General features: G+C 57.6%; 2 protein-coding genes and 1 non-coding gene across 6 annotated transcripts in view; 1 reads left to right on the forward strand and 2 right to left on the reverse strand.

The window, feature by feature from the left end:
• Window positions 1-334: 334 nt before the first annotated feature.
• Window positions 335-2552, reverse strand: TMEM185B (transmembrane protein 185B). Of its 3 annotated transcripts, none has more exons than XM_040979131.1 (2): window positions 1728-2552; window positions 335-1643 (listed from the first exon to the last, which is right to left on the reverse strand). In XM_040979131.1, the coding sequence occupies exons 1-2, from the start codon at window positions 2148-2150 to the stop codon at window positions 1098-1100; spliced, it is 969 nt and encodes a 322-aa protein (XP_040835065.1). In that variant the 5' UTR covers window positions 2151-2552; the 3' UTR covers window positions 335-1097. The 3 variants fall into 3 exon arrangements, with proteins under 3 accessions (XP_040835065.1, XP_040835066.1, XP_040835064.1); XM_040979132.1 differs by having other exon boundaries at window positions 335-1938; window positions 2116-2165; XM_040979130.1 differs by having other exon boundaries at window positions 335-2549.
• A 7010-nt stretch (window positions 2553-9562) lies between these two features.
• Window positions 9563-9669, reverse strand: LOC121155723. The gene has a single exon (XR_005883710.1). It is a non-coding gene; the product is annotated as a U6 spliceosomal RNA (small nuclear RNA).
• Window positions 9670-19573: 9904 nt separating this feature from the next.
• Window positions 19574-20579, forward strand: part of RALB (RAS like proto-oncogene B) — a 31938-nt gene continuing 30932 nt past the window's right edge. Inside the window, exons 1-2 of one of the 2 annotated variants that reach the window (XM_040979133.1) lie at window positions 19574-19715; window positions 20224-20325. The gene's annotated coding sequence lies outside the window, so the exon portion shown is untranslated. The other variant, XM_040979134.1, reaches the window with a different exon arrangement.

Genomic DNA, 20579 nt, shown 5'->3' on the forward strand with positions numbered 1-20579 from the left:
GCCTCTCTGACTCCCCGCAGGCAGCTGCCGCCTGCCCAGCATGGACGGACCCCGGGGCTGCACTGTCAGCGGGAGGAGCTGCTGCTTCTCTTGGCCATTTCTGATTAAAGCCACTCTCTCCAGCGGCAGGTCCTGCCTTTACGATGACAGCCAATTCATACTGCAAGATTCTAAGAACCAGACCTGCCCCCTCCGTTCCTCTCCAGCACTGTTAATTCTGGCTGGAGAATTCAAGGCACGCCGTAACCGTGTCCCCGTGTCCCCGTGTCCCCCCACCTCGTGCCCACAGGAAGGTGACGCCTCCAGTTCCCAGCAGGGACTGAGGGGTCCTGGGAAGTGTGCCACCCTTGCCAGCCACTTGGCCCCCGCATGACACACGCACGAACACAGCCAGGGCCGACGCCTGCCGTTGACAAGTTTCTTTACAGAAAAACTTAAAAAACAAACAAAACCCCCCCCCCAAAAAAAAAACACACCATACAATGTCCTGCAAAGAACCCGAATTCAACGCCAGAGGTCACAACTGACAGATCGTTCACATGAATACGCGCATGGGCGCAACGCCGTGAGAACAAAGTCCACCTGCTTGGGAAGCCGTGAGGAAAGCTACCGGGACAAAAGTGAGCATGCCGGGGACGACCCGGCAGGTGCAGGGGGCAGGATGGCGCTCGGCACGGCCACCTGTCAGGATGGGCACAACCTCAGAACAGAGGTGAGCCATGTATAAAAATAGGGTTTTTTTAAACAACACTTTTGACAGGCATAGTAGCACTTCACAAAAACAAACCCCCAAACTACCCCAACAGCTGTGTAGTTATTCCTTTTGAGGAACCCTGGGAGGGTACCTCAACTTGTGTCCCTGCTTGGGGGAAAGTTGGAGGGCTGGCTGTGACAGCAGCAACCTGGCAAGCAACACCCCCTTCTGTCACACTCTCACACACACACACAGGAACCCAACCTCCTCTGTTCACAGCCGGGCCTCGGGCTGGCTGGTACAGAGCGCACCCGGAGGTGACCAGGTAGGGTCCCCCGGGGGGCACATGCACGCAAAGGCAGACCCGAGCTGGTGACGGTGCACACACCGAGGAGCAGGAGGCCTAATCCGGCATGTCGATGTTCAGCTTGGGGGGCGGGGGCACGTACTTCCCCGGGCTCTGTGTCACCACTCTGGCCTTGCCGAACACGGGCGCCAGCTTGGGGCCTTCCGGTCCCGCGGTGACCGCGTCGTCGGCCTCCTCGCTGTCCTCGTGCTGCAGGTCGTAGGAGATGTTACCGTACTCCCGGAGGCAGGGGAAGATCTCCAGCAGGAACTGGCAGAAGTCCCTGCGGATGCCGAACCACCAGTGGTTGCCGCCCTTGAACCTGAACGTGGTGGCCAGGAGCGTGAGCAGCGAGATCCAGAGCGGCAAGAAGATGGCCACGTGCGAGAAGGCGTTGTGGCCGTCCAGCCTGTGCACCAGCAGCACCTCGAAGGTCAGCAGCGGCACCACGATGGCGATCCAGCTCACGGCCATGGTCACGTGCGTCCGTCGCTGCTCGGCCACCACCTCCAGCGAGCGCAGGAAGAGGAGGGACCAGACCACGTAGTAGAGCACCACGAGGCACAGAAAAGCCATGAGGATCCACAGCGGCACGCACACCACGAGCCAGGGCCAGTGGATGATGCGGTCCAGGCGCAGCGCGATGAAGATGAACTGCAGGATGTTGACGGAGCACAGCAGTTCCAGCTCCAGCGAGCGGTCGTGTCGGAAGCCCCAGACGCACGCCGCCACGGCCACGGGCGACACGAAGAAGAGAGGCATGAAAACCAGCAGCCAGAAGTGCGTGCCCCGCTCCAGCCGGTCGCACACCAGCACTTCGAACAGCAGCAGCAGCAGGTGCAGGCCCACGGCGATGAGCATGGCTTTGAACTCGACGCACGACTCGCCCTCGGTGCGGTAGCGCGGGTGTCGCGCCCACACGCCCGCGCCCACCGCCGCGCCCGCCATCACCAGCAGCTTCCACAGCCAGATGGGCGCGAACACCGCCCAGTAGCTCCACTGCAGCACGCCGTCCAGCCGCAGCGGCAGCAGCACCGAGAACGCGAGCAGGCAGGCGTAGATGAGGAACTTACTCGGGTTGAAGTCCTGGAACAGGCCCCTGGGGTTCATGGCCGCCCGCCGCGGCGGGGAGCCCCCCCGGACCCCCGGCCCCGGCCCGGCCTGGCTTCGGGGGGCTGCACGTCGGCGGCGGCGAGCTCGGCAGCAGGAGGCTCGCACAGACCGGAACACGTGCGCGCGCCGTCACGTGGCCCGGCCGGAAGCGCGCAGGCCCCGAGGCGACGCGGCGGCGGTGGCTACCAGGAAGCAGCCGCCGGCTGGCGTCTCTGACCGCCGCCGTAGTCAGCCGACTGAGGGACCACGGCGCCCGCCTTCATTCCGCGCCCACGGACGGAGGCGCTCGCAACGTTCGGCGTCCTTGACTCCCGGGCCGGCACGTCGTTCGCAGCGAGCGGACCGCGACCTCGGGCCGACGCTTCCTGGTGGCGGCCGGAACATGGAGGCGGGCGTGAGCTCACGTCCTTCCGCCTACCCGGGGCGGGCCCAGCGCGACTGGGGGGCGTGGTCGAGGGGCGAGGGCGGGGCTGGCCGGAGCTGCTCGGCAACGGGCGAGGGCGGGGCTAAGGGCGTGGCTCAGTCCGGCAGCTCGACGGTGGGCGTGGCTCACGTCCGGCAGCTCGGCGATGGGCGTGGCCGGGACGGGGTCAAGGGCGGGGCTCCGCAGCAATCGTGCACCCGGGACTGCTGGCCCTGGTGGCCGGCTCCCGGGGACCAAGTGGGTAATGGGGACGGCGCCAGTGGGGACGCCTGCGTGTGCACGAGCGGAGTCGGGTGACTCGGTGCCGGGAACCTAAGCCTGGCAAGCGCGGGTGTTGCAAGCAGGATGGGTGAGATTGGACCGGCTGCTCGGCGCGGGGACCAGGGTGAGAGAGAGGCACTTTGCACGCCCATCGGGCTCCCGGACCGTGCTCGGGTCCGCCTGCCTGCTTGCGTGGTGGCTGCCCCAGTGATTTGACACCCTGTTCCCATCCCTTTCTTACCACATCCACCACCATCATCAACAACCTTCTCCTCCCTACCTTGTCTCCCCCCCACCCACCCACCCCCCGCCCCAGGCACGGGCAAGGAAAAAAACCTAGCCAGGATGGTTCCATTTTAAGTCTGATCTCATTTTGTGATCGATTTGGCTCTGGCTTGTTCCAACTGATTCTTGCAGGACAATGAGCGAAAAGGGGGTTCTGGAGCAGCGCGGTCAGGGGGCCTGGCCGTGTAGTTCAGGCCCTCCTCCGTGCACCTGCTGATAAGCCCAGGTTCTCTTTGGAACCAGCTTACTGGTTGAAGCCTAGGGGCTGGTCTGAGCCATCTGTGTGTCTGTGGTTTTGAAGAACCCCTCTCTACCCCTCCCTAGCTGGACAGACCTGGGCGAGGGTCCTCCCCCTGGCCCTCTGTAGTGGATGTGTGATGCTGGGCAGCATCTGCCCACCGCACCTGCCCAGCCCTGCTCCATCCCTGGCTGGAGAAAACCAGCAACTGCTCCTTCCAGACACCGATATAGGGATCGGGGTCCTGAAACACCATGTGGGGTGCACAGTGGCACCCCTCAGTGCCATTCCCACAAGCTGTCTGGTCCCCACCTCAGCCAGAGCAGCCGAGTGGCCTTCCAAGAGTTTGCTAGCTAAAACAGAATTGTTTGAAAAGCAGTAGCTCAGTCCATTGTCCTGATCATCTGTGAAATGGGCTGGTGAAGGCTTGCAGCACAATTTGGGGGAATGGATGAATGTAGAGTAAGGTGAGTGAGGAGAGGGACCTGGTGGCAGGCAGCTGGTCACGGAGCCCCCAGGGAGCCATCAGAAGCCCTCCTCAGTCCCCGTAGCAGCCAAGCGATGTTGGGGCCTCTGCTCCCCAACCTGTGGGCTAGGATGAACTGGAGCGTTTTTCCCACCTCCACAGCTCCACATGCAGAACGAGAGGCTGCCTCCTGCTCTCACCCTCAGTGGGCCTGACCTCGCTGCCAGGGTGCATGCCCCTCCCCCAACAAGCCTGCCATCTGCCCCAGCAGCCCTGGGCCCTCCCCCAGGAGGCATTGGCCCTTCCCCAGCAAGCCTGGTTTCTCCCCCAGCAGCCCTGGGCCCTCCCCCAGGAGGCATTGGCCCTTCCCCAGCAAGCCTGGTTTCTCCCCCAGCAGCCCTGGGCCCTCCCCCAGGAGGCTTGGGCCCTCCCCCAGCAGGACTGCCTTCCTGGCTTTCCCTGGCCCTGCACCATGGCTCTTTCCATACACCCTTAAGAGTAACCAGGCACAGGCTGGCACAGCCTCCTGAGCCTGGCACACAGCCAGTGCCTTAGCTTGTTCACTTATAGGGAGTGGCCTTGCCGTCCCCCTGAGGGTCACAAGCTGCATCCTGCCCTGCATTGCCTGGGAAGCCCGAGACCCTGAGGGCCCAGCCACTCTGCTCTGGCCTCCACCGCCCAGGGACCGTTGGCTGTCACAGACTCAGTTCTCTGGGTTGCAGTGGAGTGGTCATCCATCCCTCCGTGGGATCTGGACCTCAGCTAACACTTAGGTCATCAAAGATGTTTGACATGTTGCTAGAGTGGCTGTCCCAGACCTGGGGTCTGTTCCTCCCTCGCTCCTACGGGCAGTATGAGGCCAGCAGCACCCTCATTCTGTGCCATCCACTCCCCACCTGGAGGGTGCTCTCTGCACCTCGCTGGCAGGTGGCTCATCCTTTCCCAGCTACAGTCCTTGGGATCCACAGGGTATGGGGATCTGTGGGTAGTCCAAAGCTTGGGCCCCTGTACCCACATGGGGGACCCAGAAGAGGCTCTTGGTTCCCAGATTGGGACCTGCCCAGCTCCAGCCTTAGCAGCCACCTGGAGAGTAAACCAGCGGATGGAAGCTAACTACCTAGTATGCATCAGCGACACTGTGACTGCCCCGCTCCCTAGGCCATGGAGGGGACTGACCAACTTTGAAAGGTGCCACTGCCCCAAGGGGCTGACCCTAGGTTAGCAGGCCTAAGACACTGCTGGCCACCGCTTTGCTTGAGTCTCCTGGGACTGAGGTCAGGCTTCCAAGCAGAGTTCTGGTGCTGGCCTGGAGCTGGGCAGGAGGCTTCCACTGGCCCCCCACCACAGGACACCCGGGGCCCTTGCTGAATGTCCTCCATGGGACTGGTTTGGGGTAGATAACTGTATGGGAAGGTCCTGAAATTCCCCTTTTGGGATCTGTTTTCAGGAGCCGCAGCTTCCTGGCCCCGCCCTCACCCCTTGGCCCCCAGCACATTCTCATCTCTCCCAGCAGTAGCTCACTTCCGCACCATCACCCTGCATCTCCCTGCTCCCCATCTCTTCACAGCCATGGCACACACACCTGCAGAGGCCTGTGCATGGCCTCACGTGCAGATGTGTGTGTGTACGTGTCTGCAGACCGCAGAGCTCAGTGACCTTGGCAAGGAGCTGACTGAGCCTCCTGTTCTCACTTGTGAATGGTGATAAAAAGTGTACAGGCCAAATGAAACAATGTAGGAATAATCTAGAACATGCTCCAAGATTTGGTCCCTCAGACCCTCTTGTTCCCACCTGTGCCTCCACCTCCCCCACACACATACACCTTCCTGGGTAGCAGATTAGCTGTCCCTCCCTCGGGACACAGATGCAGCAAGGAGCTGTGACCACGCTGCTGCTCTGCTGGCCCCATCTCAGCTCGGCCATCTACCTCATGCAAGAGGCCCTCCCCAGTCACCACCTCCCTCCTCACACACCCCTGCTTCATTCAACTTCCCGTGGAGTCACTGAACAACTTGAGCAAAATAACATGTTATTGACAGAAAGGAAAGCTGTGTGCTCACTGCTTACACAGAAGTGCCATGATCGTCATTCTGGTTGGGCCACAGTGCCAAGAGCGGGCATCACCCCCTGAGCCACTGGACTCTGCTCTTGTAGCTTAAAACTGCTTGCCTCCTCCCTGCCTGCTTGCCCGCTTCAGCCAGTACCAACCTTGCCCTGCACGGTGGGGGCTGGGGCGGTGATTGCTCTGAGATCGCTGAGGCAGCTCAAGGCAACCTTTGGTCACACTGCAGTCTTTGCTACGGGGGTTGTGGGACCACGTCTCAGTGCGAAGGCAGAGCTGTGTGAGCTGTGACTTGGGGGCCACGGTGTTCCCTCCTTGATTCCAAGGTCATGGCTGAGGCAGCAAACGTCCTTCCTCTCTCCCTCCCTCTTTCCCTTCTTCCTTTCCTTCCCTTATGTATTTGAAAGGCAGAGCTACTTCGAGGGAAGAAGAGACAGAAAGATCTTCCATCCTCTGGCTCATTCCCAAGTGGCCATAATGGCCAGAGATGAGCCGATCCTAAGTCAGGACCTTCTTTTGCGTCTCCCACATGGGCACAGGGTCCCAAGACCTCTACTTCTTTCCCAGGCCACAAACAGGGAGCTGGATGGGAAATGAAACAGCTGGGACACGAACTGGCACCCATATGGGATCCCGGCATGTGCAAGATGAAGATTTAGCTACTGAGCCATCACAGGGAAGGGGGGAAGGTGTTCTGTCCCTGTAACTCCCTTCCCCTGTCCCCAGTCCCAGGGGCATTCAAGTGGGTACCACCTGGACTCAAGCCTCACAATTACCATTGAACCAGCTGTGTGTCCGACGCCAAACAACTCAGCCTGTCTGAGCATAGGTTTTGCCACCTGTAAAATGAGGCTGCTGTCTGTGTGGCACGGTGGAGGTGAGGTGATGCGGCAGACCTGACACCATCAGGAGATAGTCCACATGTGCACCCCCTCCTCTCACGGAAGAGGGGCTCTCTGTGTTAGAGTCAGGTGGCAGGTAGAGCACTTCAGTAACCTGAAGAGAAACCAGGTACCTGGCTCTGGTTCTGCTTTGCAGATTTTTTCTTTTCCTTTTTTGTCTTTTTAAAAAAGATTTATTTATTTGAGGGCCAACACTGTTGCTTAATAGGCTCATTTTCCACCTTCAAGCGCAAGTATCCCATATGGACCGGTTTGTGTTCTGGCTGTTCTGCTTCCCGTCCACCTCCCTGCCTGTGGCCTGGGAAAGCAGTCGAGGACGGCCCAAGGTCTTGGGACCCTGCACCTGCATGGGTGACCTTGGAGAGACTCCTGACTGTGGATTGATGCAGGTCTGGCTGTTGCAGCCTCTTGGGGAGTGAACTAGCAGATGGGAGATTTTTCTCTTAGTGTCTCCTCTCTATACTTTTGTCTTTCAAGTAAAAATAAATGAATCTTAAAAATATTTATTTATTTGAACGGCAGGATGACTAATGGTAACAATAGTCTGGAGAGATCCTAGAATTCATTCTGGATCTTCTACGTGGGTGGCAGGGGACCAAGCACCTGGGCCACCTTCCAGTGCTCTCCCAGTGCATTAGCTGAGAGCCAGATCAGAATCAGAGCAGCCAGGACTTGAACTGGTGCCCATATGGGACAGCAGCACTGTGGTGGGCAGCTGAGCTCACTGTGCTACAGTTTTGGGCCTAGGGAAGGCTGGCCCTAGAGCTCCCCAAGTGCAGGTGCAGGCTGATGTGAGCAGATAGATCCTTGGGGGTGAGGCCCAGAACCTAAGTGTGTTTTAAGCTCCGAGGAAGGTTTCAGCACCCAGCCTCACCTTGGCAGTGGCTGTGCCTGCCCCCATATGGGCACCGTGCTATGTGGGACCACTCGCCTTCTGCTTTGGTACCAAAGAGATTGTGAGGTTCTGGCACTCGACAAGTAACTCGTTCCTTGTCTGGGAGAGTTCCTGCTACTTGCCCTGATTCACAAGCATGTGGAAATGATCCACTGTCACCATGGTTCTTTCTGAACAGCCCGACAGCTGTGAATGTCCCAGCTCTGTGTACAGAGGCTCCGGGCTGCCGGATTCCTAGCCAGCCTAGCCAGCTTAGCAGGAGCATCCCCTCCTCATTTCTTCAGCTCTCTCACACAGCAAGAAGGTTGTTCTTTTTTGTTTGTTTGTTTGTTTTTGTTTTCGTTTTAACACTTTTAGGGGCCTGGTACTGTCGCCTAGCAGCTAAAAGTCCTCGCCTTGAACGGGATCCCATATGGGTGCCAGTTCTAATCATGGCAGCCATACTTCCCATCCAGCTCCCTGTGTGTGGCCTGGGAAAGTAGTTGAGATTGGCCCAAAGCCCTGGGACCCTGCACCCACGTGGGAGATCCAGAAGAGCTCCTGGCTTTGGATCGACCACCATTGTGGTCACTTGGGGAGTGAATCAATGGACAGAAGATCTTCTTCTTCGTCTCTCCTCCTCTCTGTATATCTGACTTTGCAATAAAATTAAAAAAAAAAAAAAAAAGAGGCCCCTTTCCCATAAGGGAGGAATGCCTGGGATTAAAAAAAATAATAATTTTATTTGAAAAGAAGAGAGCAAAAGAGAGCTCTCGTCTGCTGGTACATTTCCTGCAACAGCCAGGGCTGGACCAGGCTGAAACCTGAAGCCAGAAACTCCCTCTAGGTCTCCCAGTGTGGGTGCAGGCTCCCTGCTTGTGGCCTGGGGAAAGCAGTTGAGGGCGGCCCAAAACCTTGGGGCCCTGCACCCACTGGGAGACCTGAAAGAAGTTCCTGGTTTGTTGTGGGGATGCAAACCAGTGGATGCAAGATATTTCTCCCTCTCACTCTGCCTTCCCAATAAATAAATGAATAAACCTGTATTATGTTGATTATAAAGTAATAATATCGAGTTCTGACATGGTATGCATTGTGCAGCAGGCACCATGGCGGACCACAAAGTGGGTTCTGCTGGCACTCATGTGTTTGCGCCCAAGGACCCTGAGGCTAGCATAGCTGGCATGGGGTGGTGTTGGGGTTCTTACGCTGTCCAGCCGTCTACACAGCCTGCTTGCACTGGTGGAGGGTGCTCCTGGGCCAGGTGCAGTCACCCCTGGGGCTCACAACCTGGAACACATCCGCTCATTAGTGGCCTCCCTGGCGACTGGCAGAGTGCCCATCTTGCCAGCCTCCGCCATGAGCTCAGAGCCTTGCCAGCCAGCCCTGCGGGCACGGCGCCCAGAACTGCCTTCCCAGGCTCCATGGCACAGGCAGGTGCCAGCCAGGTGTCTGACAGGTTTCACTTCAAGGTCAGAATCTCCATGTCCCAACCCTTGTGGGACACCAGGGAGCTTAAACTGAGGCAGGTTGGGGTATAAATTCCAAAATCCAATTAACATAGGGCTTGGTGGATGGGGGTTGGGCGGGATGTGATGCTAAATCTTCAATTTGCCGTTGGATGAAACATCTGGTTGTGTGCTGTGGTTTATGGGGTGCCCAGGTACAAGGTGCCACCTTCTGGGCCTGTGTCACCTGGGCTGTTTTCTCTTCCAAGCCCAGAGTCAAGGAGCCCAGTGGGCAGCCCCACCTCCTCCAGAAGTCCCCCAGGCCTGTCTCTTTGACTATCACACAACTCCACTGAGCCTCCCCTTGATTCTAAGGGTGAGAACTGGGCACCCACAGGGTCTTGGTGGGAGAGGCACTGGGGAGCATGGGAGCCCTCCAGGGCGGATCTGGCAACCAAGGCGGCCATATCATGGTGCAGATCTCCTTTCTTGCGCAGGGGCTGTGCTAATCTCCTCTGTATCGTTCCAATTTTAGTATATGTGCCGCCGAAGCGAGCACAAGATCTCCTTTCTGATGTGCCTACACCACAGTGAACTCTGATTTGGGGTGTGCCCCAAACTATAACCTTTGAGGGCCTCCCTCTGTGAGGTCCTCAGTCACACAGTTTGTTCTCTGAATCCAAGAAGTGGGGGGAGGGTGCATGTACTGTGCCCTGTGGTGGCCGTGGAGCGGCAAGTGCATTCAAACGTGGCCAGTCAGGGGTCCCCCCCCCCCCCAGCTGTGTGTCCATGGTAGGAGGGGCTCCGAGACAAACAGGCCAGCCTCGTCTTTGTTGTGCCCTGGCAGGTGGCATGAACGCATGCGCACACGTGGGGGGTATGCTGTTGCAGGGTAAGAGAGGTGGAGTGAAGGAGCTCCTGGCCTTGGAAGGGAGGAGTGAGTGCCTTGCCTGTGGCACAGGTCTGTTTGCCATGCAGAGTTGCAGACCCTAGCCTGCTGGGAGGGGCTCCTCCACAGATGTTCACGGGGGGCTTCCCTCCCCATCCCCAATCTCCCTCGCAACCCTCTCCCTGCCCTGCCCCGCGCAGGTCAGGGGCTCTTGCTAACTCTCCAAGTTCTCTGGTGGATTTTCCTGCATCAGCCTCAGGTTCCCTGTGAGTCAGCCCTAACACCTGCTTGGCCTGTCCCGTCACTTCCTGGACTACCCCATCCTCCATACTTTGGCTTAAGTTGGTCCCCGCAGCCTTGAGGGCTGTCCATTGTCATGATCCTCTTTTTTTTTTTTTTTTTTTTGGCTCTGTATTTAGTCAATTCCGTATTTCTGTGTTAGTAAAGAAAATGTTCTTATTTTATCATTATTACTATTTTGTTTGAAAAGCAGGGAGACGGCCAGAGCTCTTGCATCTGTTACAGCAAGAGCCTGGAACTGCATCCAGGTCTCCCACCTGGGTAGGTGGGGGTGGGGCAAGGACTCGAGCCATCACTTGCTGCCTCCCAGGGTGCTCATCAGTGGAAGCTGGATTAGAAAGGGAGGAGCTGGGATTCGAACCAAGTGCTCTAATGTGGGATGCTTAAGCTAAGTGGCAGCTTAAATGCTGTGCCAAATATCTACCCCTGACCTCCTCTTTGCTGCTCAGGATCAGGATTCCTCACTTTTTTTCTTTTTGAAGCCCCATTCATACTCCACCTCTCCTGGGTACCATCTGGTTGTATAGGGAACCCTCCAAGGATTGCCCTGGATCTCCCACATAGAGGCAGGATCCAAAGGCCATCCTCTATTGCTTTCCCAGACCACAAGCAGGGATCCAGATGGGAAATGGAGCAGCCAGGACATGAACCAGCCACAATATGGGATGCTGGCACTTGCAAGGCAGAGGATTACCCAGTTGAGCGACCACACCAGCCCCCATAATTCTAAATCATACACTTTTTGCAGACCACTGGTCCTTGGTTGCATTTGGACAACAGGTTCAGACTGTCGTGGGTACTGGAGAAGAAGGAACAGGGACGGTGGAGGCAAAGGCTGGGGTGCAGGGCACCACCTGTGGACCAGGAGGGAGGGAAGGCATGGAGCTGGGCTCTATGGGGCAGCCCACAGGCGATTATGCTGTGGCATAATCAGATCAGCGAGAGAGCTGCGGTGCTGGATGTGGTCTTGATCCTGGGAGGGGCTATAACAGGAGCAGCAAGAGCAGGTGCAAGCTGTGGGGAGGGCTGCCTGCGGGTTCCAGGTGCCTGGCTCCCTGCAGCCTTCGGCTGCTCTCCCCTAGAGTAGCAGGAGGAAAACACAGGCTTCCTCTTTGCTTGGACATTGAACTTAGCCTGGAGAAAGAGGACCGAGGGGCCTTCCCTGGGACTGCCCAGCTTCAGTCCCCTGCTCCATTTCCTTCCCGCTTCCGTGGTCATAATGGAAACCCCAGCTGCACGGCTTGTTTGTCCTGTGTCAGGATGCGCCTCCCACTGGTCTGGGACTCACCTTCCAGCTCTTTAAAGATTAATTATTTACATTGGAGAGGCAGATGTACAGAGAGGAGAGACAGAAAGATCTCTGTCTGCTGAATCACTCCCCAAATGACTGCAATGGCCGGTGCTGAGCCGATCCAAAGCCAGAAGTTAGGAGATTCTTTCCGGTTTACCACGCAGGTACAAGGTCCCCTAAAAGCAGGGAGATGGCCAGAGCTCTTTTGTCTGCTGTAACAGATGAGGCTAGGTCAGGCTGAAGGCAAGAGCCTGGAACTCCATCCAGGTTCTTATTTTGGGGCCATCCTCTACTGCTTTCCCAGGCCACAAGCAGGGAGCAGGATGGGAGGCAGAGCAGCTGGGACGTGAACTGGCTCCCATATGGAATACTGGCAGAGGATTAGCTAATTGAGCCATCACACTGACTCCAAGCTTCCAGCTGTTTTCGCGGGCCCTCCATCCAGGCACTGTGCTTTCGGGGAGAGGGTGAAGGGGAGGACAGCCACACCCTCCTCAGTGCCTCTGTCCTGCACCCCACGAGGGACTGCTGTCCTCACTGTTGGGTCCTGATGTCAGTGCATTAAAGAGTCATTAAGTTGGGGCCTGTGTTGTGAGTAGGGAGCTAAACCTCTGCTTGTGGCATTGGCACCCCATATGATAGTTCTTGTCCCAGCTACTCCACTTCTCATCCAGTTCCCTGATGAAGTGCCTGGGACAGCAGCAGAGGATGGCCCAAGTGCTTGGGTCCTGCACTCATGTGGGAGCCCCATTAAAAGCTCCTGGCTCCCAGCTTTAGAGTGCCTCAGCTCTGGCCACTGCGGCCATTTCGAGAGTGAATCAGTGAATGGAAGATCTCTCCCTCTCTCTTGTCTCTGTGACTCTACCTTTTCAAAGAAAAGTAAATATTTCAAAAACAGCCATGCAGGTGTCACTACTGCCTGCCAGTAGGGTGAGGGCATGGCACATGCCTGCTGCTGAGCCAGCCTGGCTCCCACTCAGTGACCGCACCCCTGGGACCTTGGTCTTAAGGCCCAGGAGAGTGCGCATGGGCTGAAGCAGCTTGGAGTGGGAGGTCCCATCTCAGCCTTTGGGTGTGTCTGACCAAGGTCTGCCTGTGGCTCAGGGACAGGCCACCTGGTGCTGTGGAGGCAGGGGGAGCCTTGCACTCTGCATGCACAAGTGGGGCTGGGCAGGCCGTGCCACCATTGGCCATCCTGGAGAGGAGGCGTCCTCTTCCTGAAACTTGTTCCCTTTCCTTATCACTCAGCTTGGCGGCTGGGAAAGGGAGGGGACCGGGGGAAGGAAGCCATGGTGGGACCTCTTGTTTTTCCAGCAGCCAGCACACAAAGAAAGAAGGTGGACCAGGGTTACGGGAGGACAGGAAGGGTTTGCCCTCTAATCTCATGCCTTCTTCCTCCAGCTGGGGGTCTGCATGCACGTGCCTTCCCTGCAGGGCAAGGAGGAGGATCCTGCACTGAATGACAATGGCCATGGTGGTGAGGGGAGGGGCTCCCAGCAAGTGCAGCAGAGAGGGACACCCAGACTGCTCTCAGATGTCACCTGGGGACTCTCTGTGGCTCAGGTATTATCCTCCTGAGACAGAGGAATCTCAGAGAGGTGCCTGGGGTTCCCCAACTTGTGTTGACTGAGCTGCCTTTACAGGCTCCTCCCTTCGCCCCTCTCCCCCTCCCCCCACTGGAAGGAAGAGCAGGTCAGCTTCATTCTAGATCATGCCAGACCTTCCTCTGGCAGTGTTCACTATGTCTCCGACCTCCTGATGTGCCACCCCCATGTGCACTGCTGAGTCATTTGGTTGGGGGCAGCATCCGGGCACCATGTGTGAGTGGGTGGGTGGGGCAGGGGGCTGCCACTTCCTGCACCTCTGGGTGGGGCTGAGAGAGCAAAGCTTTAAGAAGAGGAACTGGCAGTGGCCAGGAAGCTGGAGGGGAAGCCATGGTTCTGGGACTCCAGTGCACACAGCCACAGGGCTTGCTCTTGCCTTGAGCCTGCCTGAGCTGGGGATGCCTGTGGTAGATCAGGAGGCTGGCCCCACCTCCTCCACTTCACTTCTGGAAAGAACCATTCCTGACTTAACTCGAGGGGGAGGATCGAGGTGGCACTGGCTCAAAACCCCATGGCTAGCAGGTGGCAGGGTCAGCAGCTTTGTGGTCCTTGTGTCCTGGGTAAGAGTGAGTGACAGCATCTGGCATTTACATTGTTGGGGTGATATCAGCTGGCATCTTCTGACACACAACAGGAAGGATAAGCAGAGTTGTGACATTGAATGGGTGGGACGGGGAGGCTTCCTGGAGCAGGAGGGGAGATGGGGTCGGGCTGGAGGACAGGTGCTGAGTGGGCACAGGCTGATGGGATTTTGCAGGACTAAGTCATTGAGAAGGGACTCTCAATGCTACAGGGAACCTCAGGCAGGGGAATGGGGCAGGACCCGCACAGCACCTCACTCCACCCCCACCCCTGCTACAGGCCTTTTCATCAGAGCCCCCAGTGCCCAGGGCCGGCGGGGGGTGGGGTGGGGTGGGGGTGGGACATTTCCTTTCTGGGAGCCAGATCTGCCTTCCGTTCTAGGTGCTGCCTGCAGCTAGGGGCTTTGCAATAACAGTGGGTGGGCCTAAGGTGGGGGCTGTCTAATTTTTGCAAATGACAATACAAGATATCCAATTTCATCTGAAAGTTTGGTATACACACAGGTCTCTAAGGTTGCCCATGCTGCAGCTGTGGTCTTCGGGATGGGCATTTGGTGGGTGACATCCCAGCTGCCGGGGCAAGTCAAGGAACGGACTCCCTTGGGGAGGGTCCAGGTGACGCAAGGAGGGGTTCCCTTGCTCCAACACACAGACAGGGCCACTTGTCCTAGAGAGTGGATGGGATGGGCACAGGGGCATTGAGGGCCAGGAGTCCTGACAGGTGCTCCCCAGGGTGCTGAGTGGCTCTGCCACAGCGGTGTCTCTCCTCCATCTTGTCCTGGAGCCTGGTGCCCAGGACCTGCCAAGAGGCAGGCAGTCACAACCAAAGGACCTTTGAGGTCCTCAGTCCAGGCAGCCCCTGACTCAGGTGCTCAGGATAGACTAGCTGATCACCATTTCAAAAATGAAAGAACTGGGCCCGGCATGATAGCGTAGCGGTTAAAGTCCTTGCCTTGCCCGAGGCAGAATCCCACATGGTAGCAGGTTCTAATCCCGGCGGCCATGCTTCCCATCCAGCTCCCTGCTTATGGTCTGGGAAAGCAGTCGAGGACGGCCTAAAGCCTTGGGACCCTGCACCTATGTGGGAGACCCAGAAGAAGCTTTTGGTTCCAGGCTTCGGATTGGCTTAGCTCTAGACGTTGTGGCTGCTTGGGGAGTGAACCATCAGACAGAAGATCTTCCTCTCTGTCTCTCCTCCTCTCTGTATATCTGCCTTTCCAATAAAAATAAATCTTAGAAAAAAAAGAAAGAAAGGACAAACGAACCACGGTCTGAGTGAGCTGTTCCAGGTCCCACAGCCCGTGGAGTACCCGGGGTTTGTTCATGAGGCATGCGTGCTTGGAGGCTAGATGGTTTTAGAATGCTACATCACTTCCTTCTACCCCACCAGAAACAGGCACTCATGCCTTCCTCTTAGACTGTTAAGTATGAGCATAGAACCTGTTCTGGCTGGGGAATAGGGGGCGTCTGAGATGCTGGAGAGAAGGGACAAGTGGCCCTGGTAGCCCAGGTTCCTACCTCCTTACCTGCTCCAAGCATGTCTCTTGGGCTCTTTTCGTTGGAAGCCTCTCCTCCCACCTGTCTGGGGATGCCAACACTCCCAACTCCCCCACCCGTGCCAGGTGCAGACAGCAGGAATCTGGCTCGGCAGTTCGGTCCTCCCTTCATCCTGCAGGGCTGGGGAGGCCTTGGCTCAGCATCCACACAGGCTTGGAGCATTTCCTGTGACTCCTGGCCCCGAGCATCTGTGCTGGGTTCACTCCTTACACAGCCGTGCCCAGAGCCCTTGTATGCATCTCATGTCCCAGGAGGGGTATACACCCAGCACCCTGGCTGGGCCTCTGAGGTGCCTGGAGCAGGAGCCTCAGTGACCCCCCCACCCTGGTAGCTGCTGCCTTAGTTCTATTCCTGCCTGGGAGTTTCTTCTATGGCAGAATGCATTTGAGCAAGAGCGTTGGTTCTTTGCCCCTTCTCCTGACCCAGGTATGTGCATCTTAGCGTGTGCTTGCACAATGGCAGTTGTGAACTGTGTTTAGGGCCTCCCTCACGCCTGAGGGCCACTCTATCTTCCTTTGGCCTGACTCTGCCTTATGGGATACTGGAATGAAGAGAAGCTGGCTGGGAGTCAAAAAGAAAGCAGGCCCAACCCGATGGCTCAATGGCTCAATCCTCACCTTGCAAGTGCCGAGATCCCATATGGACACCAGTTTGTGTCCCAGCTACTCCACATCACAGCCAGCTCCCTGTTTATGATCTGGTAAAATGGTAGAGGATGGCCCAAAGCCTTGGGATCCTGATCCTGCTTGGGAGATCTGGAAGAGGCTCCTGGCTTCACTTGGGTTCAGCTCTGGCTGTTGCAGACATCTGGGGAATGAACCAGTGGATGGAAGATCTTTCTGCTTCTCCTCTCTCCATAAATCTGATCCAACTTTCCAATAAAAAATAAATAATTTTATTTTCATTTATTGCAAAGTCAGAGATACAGAAAGGAGGACAGACAGGAAGATCTTCCGTCTGATGATTCACTCCTCAAGTGACTGCAATGACCGGTGTTGCGCCAATCTGAAGGAGCCAGGAACTTCCTCCAGGATTCCCGTGTGAGTGCAGGGTCCCAAGGCTTTGGGCCGTCCTCGACTGTTTCCCCAGGCCACAAGCAGGGAGCTGGATGGGAAGTGGAGCTGCTGGGATTAGAACCGGTTCCCAATGGGATCCTGGCACATTCAAGGCAAGGGCTTTAGCCACTAGGCCACAGCGCAGGGCCCAAAAATAAATAAGTCTTAAAAAAAAAAAAAGGAAAGCAAGAAAGCCACATTTATAGAAAATGCTAATGCAGTTTTTTCCAGGGAAAGATCAGGAACTTGTGGGTGGGAGGGACAAAGTGACAGCGACTGCTGGCATTGGGGAAAGGCTGGGGTAGGGAGGGAGCTGAGCTGGGGAACTGGGGATGGGAGCATCCCATGCAGGGGGTGGGGTGGGTGGGCAGGGGGTATGGGGAAGGAGGTAGCCCCACCCTGTTCAGCAGACCAGGATCAGCCTCCAGCTGTGGGTTCTAGGCACTTTAAAGAGAGCCATGCCTAGGATACAGACTTAACCCCCCTCCATCTGTAGCAGTTCCTTCCTGGACACTTGGGGCGTGGCAGGTGTCTGGCATGTGCTCACAAGTATGAGTTTTAGGGAGCACTGAGTGCAGATCTCCCTGAAGATGGGCAGGGAACGTGGGAGCAGGCAGCTGGAGGGGGCGGGGGAAGGGGGCGGGGAATCAGAACAGCTTATCAGCCAATCACAAGGCAGACTCAGTCCTGGGAGACACACTAGAAATGCGCAGACCAGGATGGTGGAATGGAGAGTGCAGCTCATTCAATGTCTCAAAGCAGAAACGCATGACTGTTTCTTTTTGAAGTATTAGCCAAATCATTGCATTTCTGCTGGAAGATGACAGTTCACCTTCTAGAAAATTCCTTTTTTTCTTTCAGGGGTGTGATTCCCAGGCGGGGTGGGGGGGAGGAGAGGAGTTTGGAAGAGGGGGAGGGGGAGAGAGAGAGAGAGAGAGCGCGCGCGAGAGAAAGTCTTTCACCTGCTGGCTCACATCTCAAATGCCAGCCAGGTCTGGGCCAGGGTGAAGGCAGGAGCCAGGAATTCCATCTCTGTATCCTACATGGGGGGCAGGGGCCCATGTTTCTGAGCCTTTGCCTTCTCCCTTCCCAGGTGTATCAGCGGGGAGCAGGATCGGAAGTGGAGCAGCTAGAGCTAGAACTGGCACTTTAATGTGAGATACTAGTGTTAAGAGCACCAGTTTAACCCGCTGTGCCCCAACACCTCCTTCCAAAGTCCAAATTTTCAATGTTTGGGAATGAGAGAATGTCAGGAGCTCATCTTGGCAAAGGGCTGTGGGCACAGGCCACCACAGGGCTATTGTCCAGGCTGGGGAAGCGTCCGTGACAAAGTGTCCTTACGTGGGATGCTGGGTGAGGGCTCAGTATTTGGAACCTTTTTCCAGACAAGAGTAAATCACTCTGCCCCCGCAGTGTGCATGGAAGAGCTCAGGTGTGGCGTGGGTCTTTGGCCGAGCAGTTGAGCGGTAGTTTGGAATACTCACATTTAGGACTCTCTGGGTTTGAGTCCCGACTCCCCTCTGGCTAATGGGAGGTAGCAGAAGTTGATGGCTCATCAGTCCCCATCAGCCAAGTGGGAGACCCGGAGGGAATTCCAAGGTCCTGGCTTTAGACTGGTCCAGTCTCAGCTTGTTGCAAGCACTGGGGACAGTGAACCAGCAGGTGCGAAAATATGTGTGTTAAATAAATTAAACAAGCAGAAAAAAAAAAACCTCAGGGAATTCTCTGCATCTTTCCTTCAGGCACTGGGCAGTGGGATGGCACACGTGCCCAGGAAGGAATGGGCATGCCTTGGGTTGCCATCAGTTGATGGCTGCTGCTCGCGAGAGCCACTCCTGAGAACAGGATTAGACTGTGGGAAGCTGTGGCCTGGCTGCCTTCTTCTTCTTCTTTTTTTTTTTTTTTCCAATCAAGGTACTCCCCAAGTCGCCATGCTCATTTGGATGATGGCGCTCGTCTGGATGCTTTCTAATAATACTGTCTGTTCATAGAATCCTGCCAGCCTCCCAGGCTGGCTGACATTCCAGGAAACTGGCCCTCACTCCCTGCCTGGCTTGCAGGCTCACGGATCACCTTGGGGCATGCCATTGGTGACATTCAACACATAGGCTCTCCAGGTTCCTAGCAACGAATGAGGGCTCCATCTGTAGCTTCTTACACCTACAGGGGAGAGGGACGTTCCTAGTGGACAGCTGGGGAAACTGAGGTCCACAGGGGTGCATCAATTTCCCAGGTAACTTGACCTTAATCCCCGTGGCTCAGGAAGAGGCTGGGGGGGAGTGCGGGGAGGGGCGGGGTGATTTCCTTTCCAGGGTGTACCTAGCCAACAGCTTCTTCTACAAGGGACCTCCCACTCCTTATCTCTGCCAACAGCAGAGTTCCAATCAGGGCTCTGCGAAGAGTCTCCCGCGTGCAAGAATAGAAACCAGGATGCTTGCAAGACCAAGTCAAGAACAAGTGTGTTTAATGCCCAAGTTGGAGGAGGGTTGGCATAGATTAGCGGCAACAAACCCAAGCCAGCCACAAAATCACCCCTTACTTGGTATACACTCGTCACGTGATGTCTACTTACCCCGAAGAATTAATTACCCCGTGCTGGCTGCTGTGGGTGTCACATTGAGCAAAAGCAGGCGCGTCAACTATTAATCCCCACACAGGGGCAGGGACGCTGAGGTTGATCTGTGAGTGGGGTGCCCGGTGGGAATGGTGACTTAAGAGAAGCAAAGCAAAGCCACACTGCGACGGAAAGTGACAAGCTCCTGGGCGTCGGCTGGCTCCCGGCCGCGGCCGGGACTCGCGTTCCCGTCCCTGCGGGTGACCAGGGTCAAGTTACAACCGTGCATCCCTGAGGGAGCCCCAGGCAGGCAGGATGCGCTCCCGCCCCCGCGCACTTTCCATCACCTCCCCATTCCACTCGGCCAGCCCTCGTCCTGCCTTTCACTTTTCCCGTCTTGGGACTCCCCCGACCCAGCGTCGCACCGCCCTGCACCCCAGCCCCGGCTCGCAGCTCCCCCAGGGCAAGTCACTGCAGCCCGTCCTGGCCCGGGAGGAAAAAAAGCAGGAACTGGACCTGGGCGGGGCCGGCGCGCCGGGGCCGCCCCCTCGCCTTCGGATTGGCTAGTCGGGCCTCGACGGGCGTGGTCTCCGGGGGGGCGCGTTCTCGAGAGGAGGGGTTGCCTAGACGACGGCGGGCGCGCGCGTCTCCGGGGTCGAGGAAGCGAACGCAGCCCGGGGCTGCTCAATGACAAATCGGCTGCGGGCGACTGGGGTCCGGCCCCGGGAGGAGGCGGGGCGCGCTTAGGCCGAGGCGCAGCGGGACGGGGCCCAGGTAGGAGAGTGGGGCGTCCCCTCGGGGTCCCCGGGGCTGGGTGGGCTCCACGTCTCGCCCCGGGTCCGGCTGGGGGAAGCCTGTGGCCCTGGCCGGCTGACGGGGCGTGGGACTGAGGAAATGGGGGTGCGGGGGAGGCGCCCTGCCCCGGCCGGCCCTTCCCTTTTCCCCACCCCTGGCCTCGGCTTCCACTTCCTGGCCTCTCGGGCCTCCCCCCCCCGAGCCGGGACACTTCCTCAGTCCCCCAGCGGCCGCGGCGGGCACGGGACGGAGCCGGGGAGCGTCCGCCGAGAATTCCTGATTGCTGTGGGAAGCCGGGCTTGGCGAGGAGCCTGGGCCCGCCTTGTGCAACTTTTCGGGGTCTCGGCTGGTGGACGGAGCGCCTCTCCGCCCTCGCCCACAGCCCCTTTCCCCTGTTAGGGGTCAGCACGGCCGGTGGCCTCTGGCGGGCCAGCACCCGGGACGGGGCTGTCCACACACCTGCCTCCGCGCCCTTGTTCCCTCGCAGGTCTGCTAGGGACCGCAGCGCCCCGGCTCGTGGAGCAGCGTCCTACCTGGGCAGCTTTCTGGGTGAATGCTAGGAACGCCGGGACTTTGATCGTGCGATCAGGTGAGTCCTAGGTGAGCTGGCTTCGAATTGGCAGGCGGCTGAGGGAGGCTCATTCAGTTTGTCCAAGCTCCTGCAGCAAGTCGGACCCCCGTCCTAACCTCCTTTCTTCTTGTTGGTTTGGGGATGGATTGTGAGGTTGGGATGCTAGCACAGGGCCTGGCTCGTCTTTCAAGATGGGTAGCTCGCTGATGCACCGAGGCATGCTTGGATGTTAAAGCTGGGCTGTGCTCCCCCGGAAGCTTGGGACAGTCTCC

This window comes from Ochotona curzoniae, unplaced genomic scaffold (assembly GCF_017591425.1).
Source record: "Ochotona curzoniae isolate NIBS_2020 unplaced genomic scaffold, NIBS_Ocur_1.0 contig_3037, whole genome shotgun sequence".
Lineage (NCBI taxonomy): Eukaryota > Metazoa > Chordata > Mammalia > Lagomorpha > Ochotonidae > Ochotona > Ochotona curzoniae.

Excerpts from the sequence above, each read along its gene's own strand:
- TMEM185B (XM_040979130.1), bottom strand. The coding sequence starts at position 2,150 with ATGAACCCCAGGGGCCTGTTCCAGGACTTCAACCCGAGTAAGTTCCTC.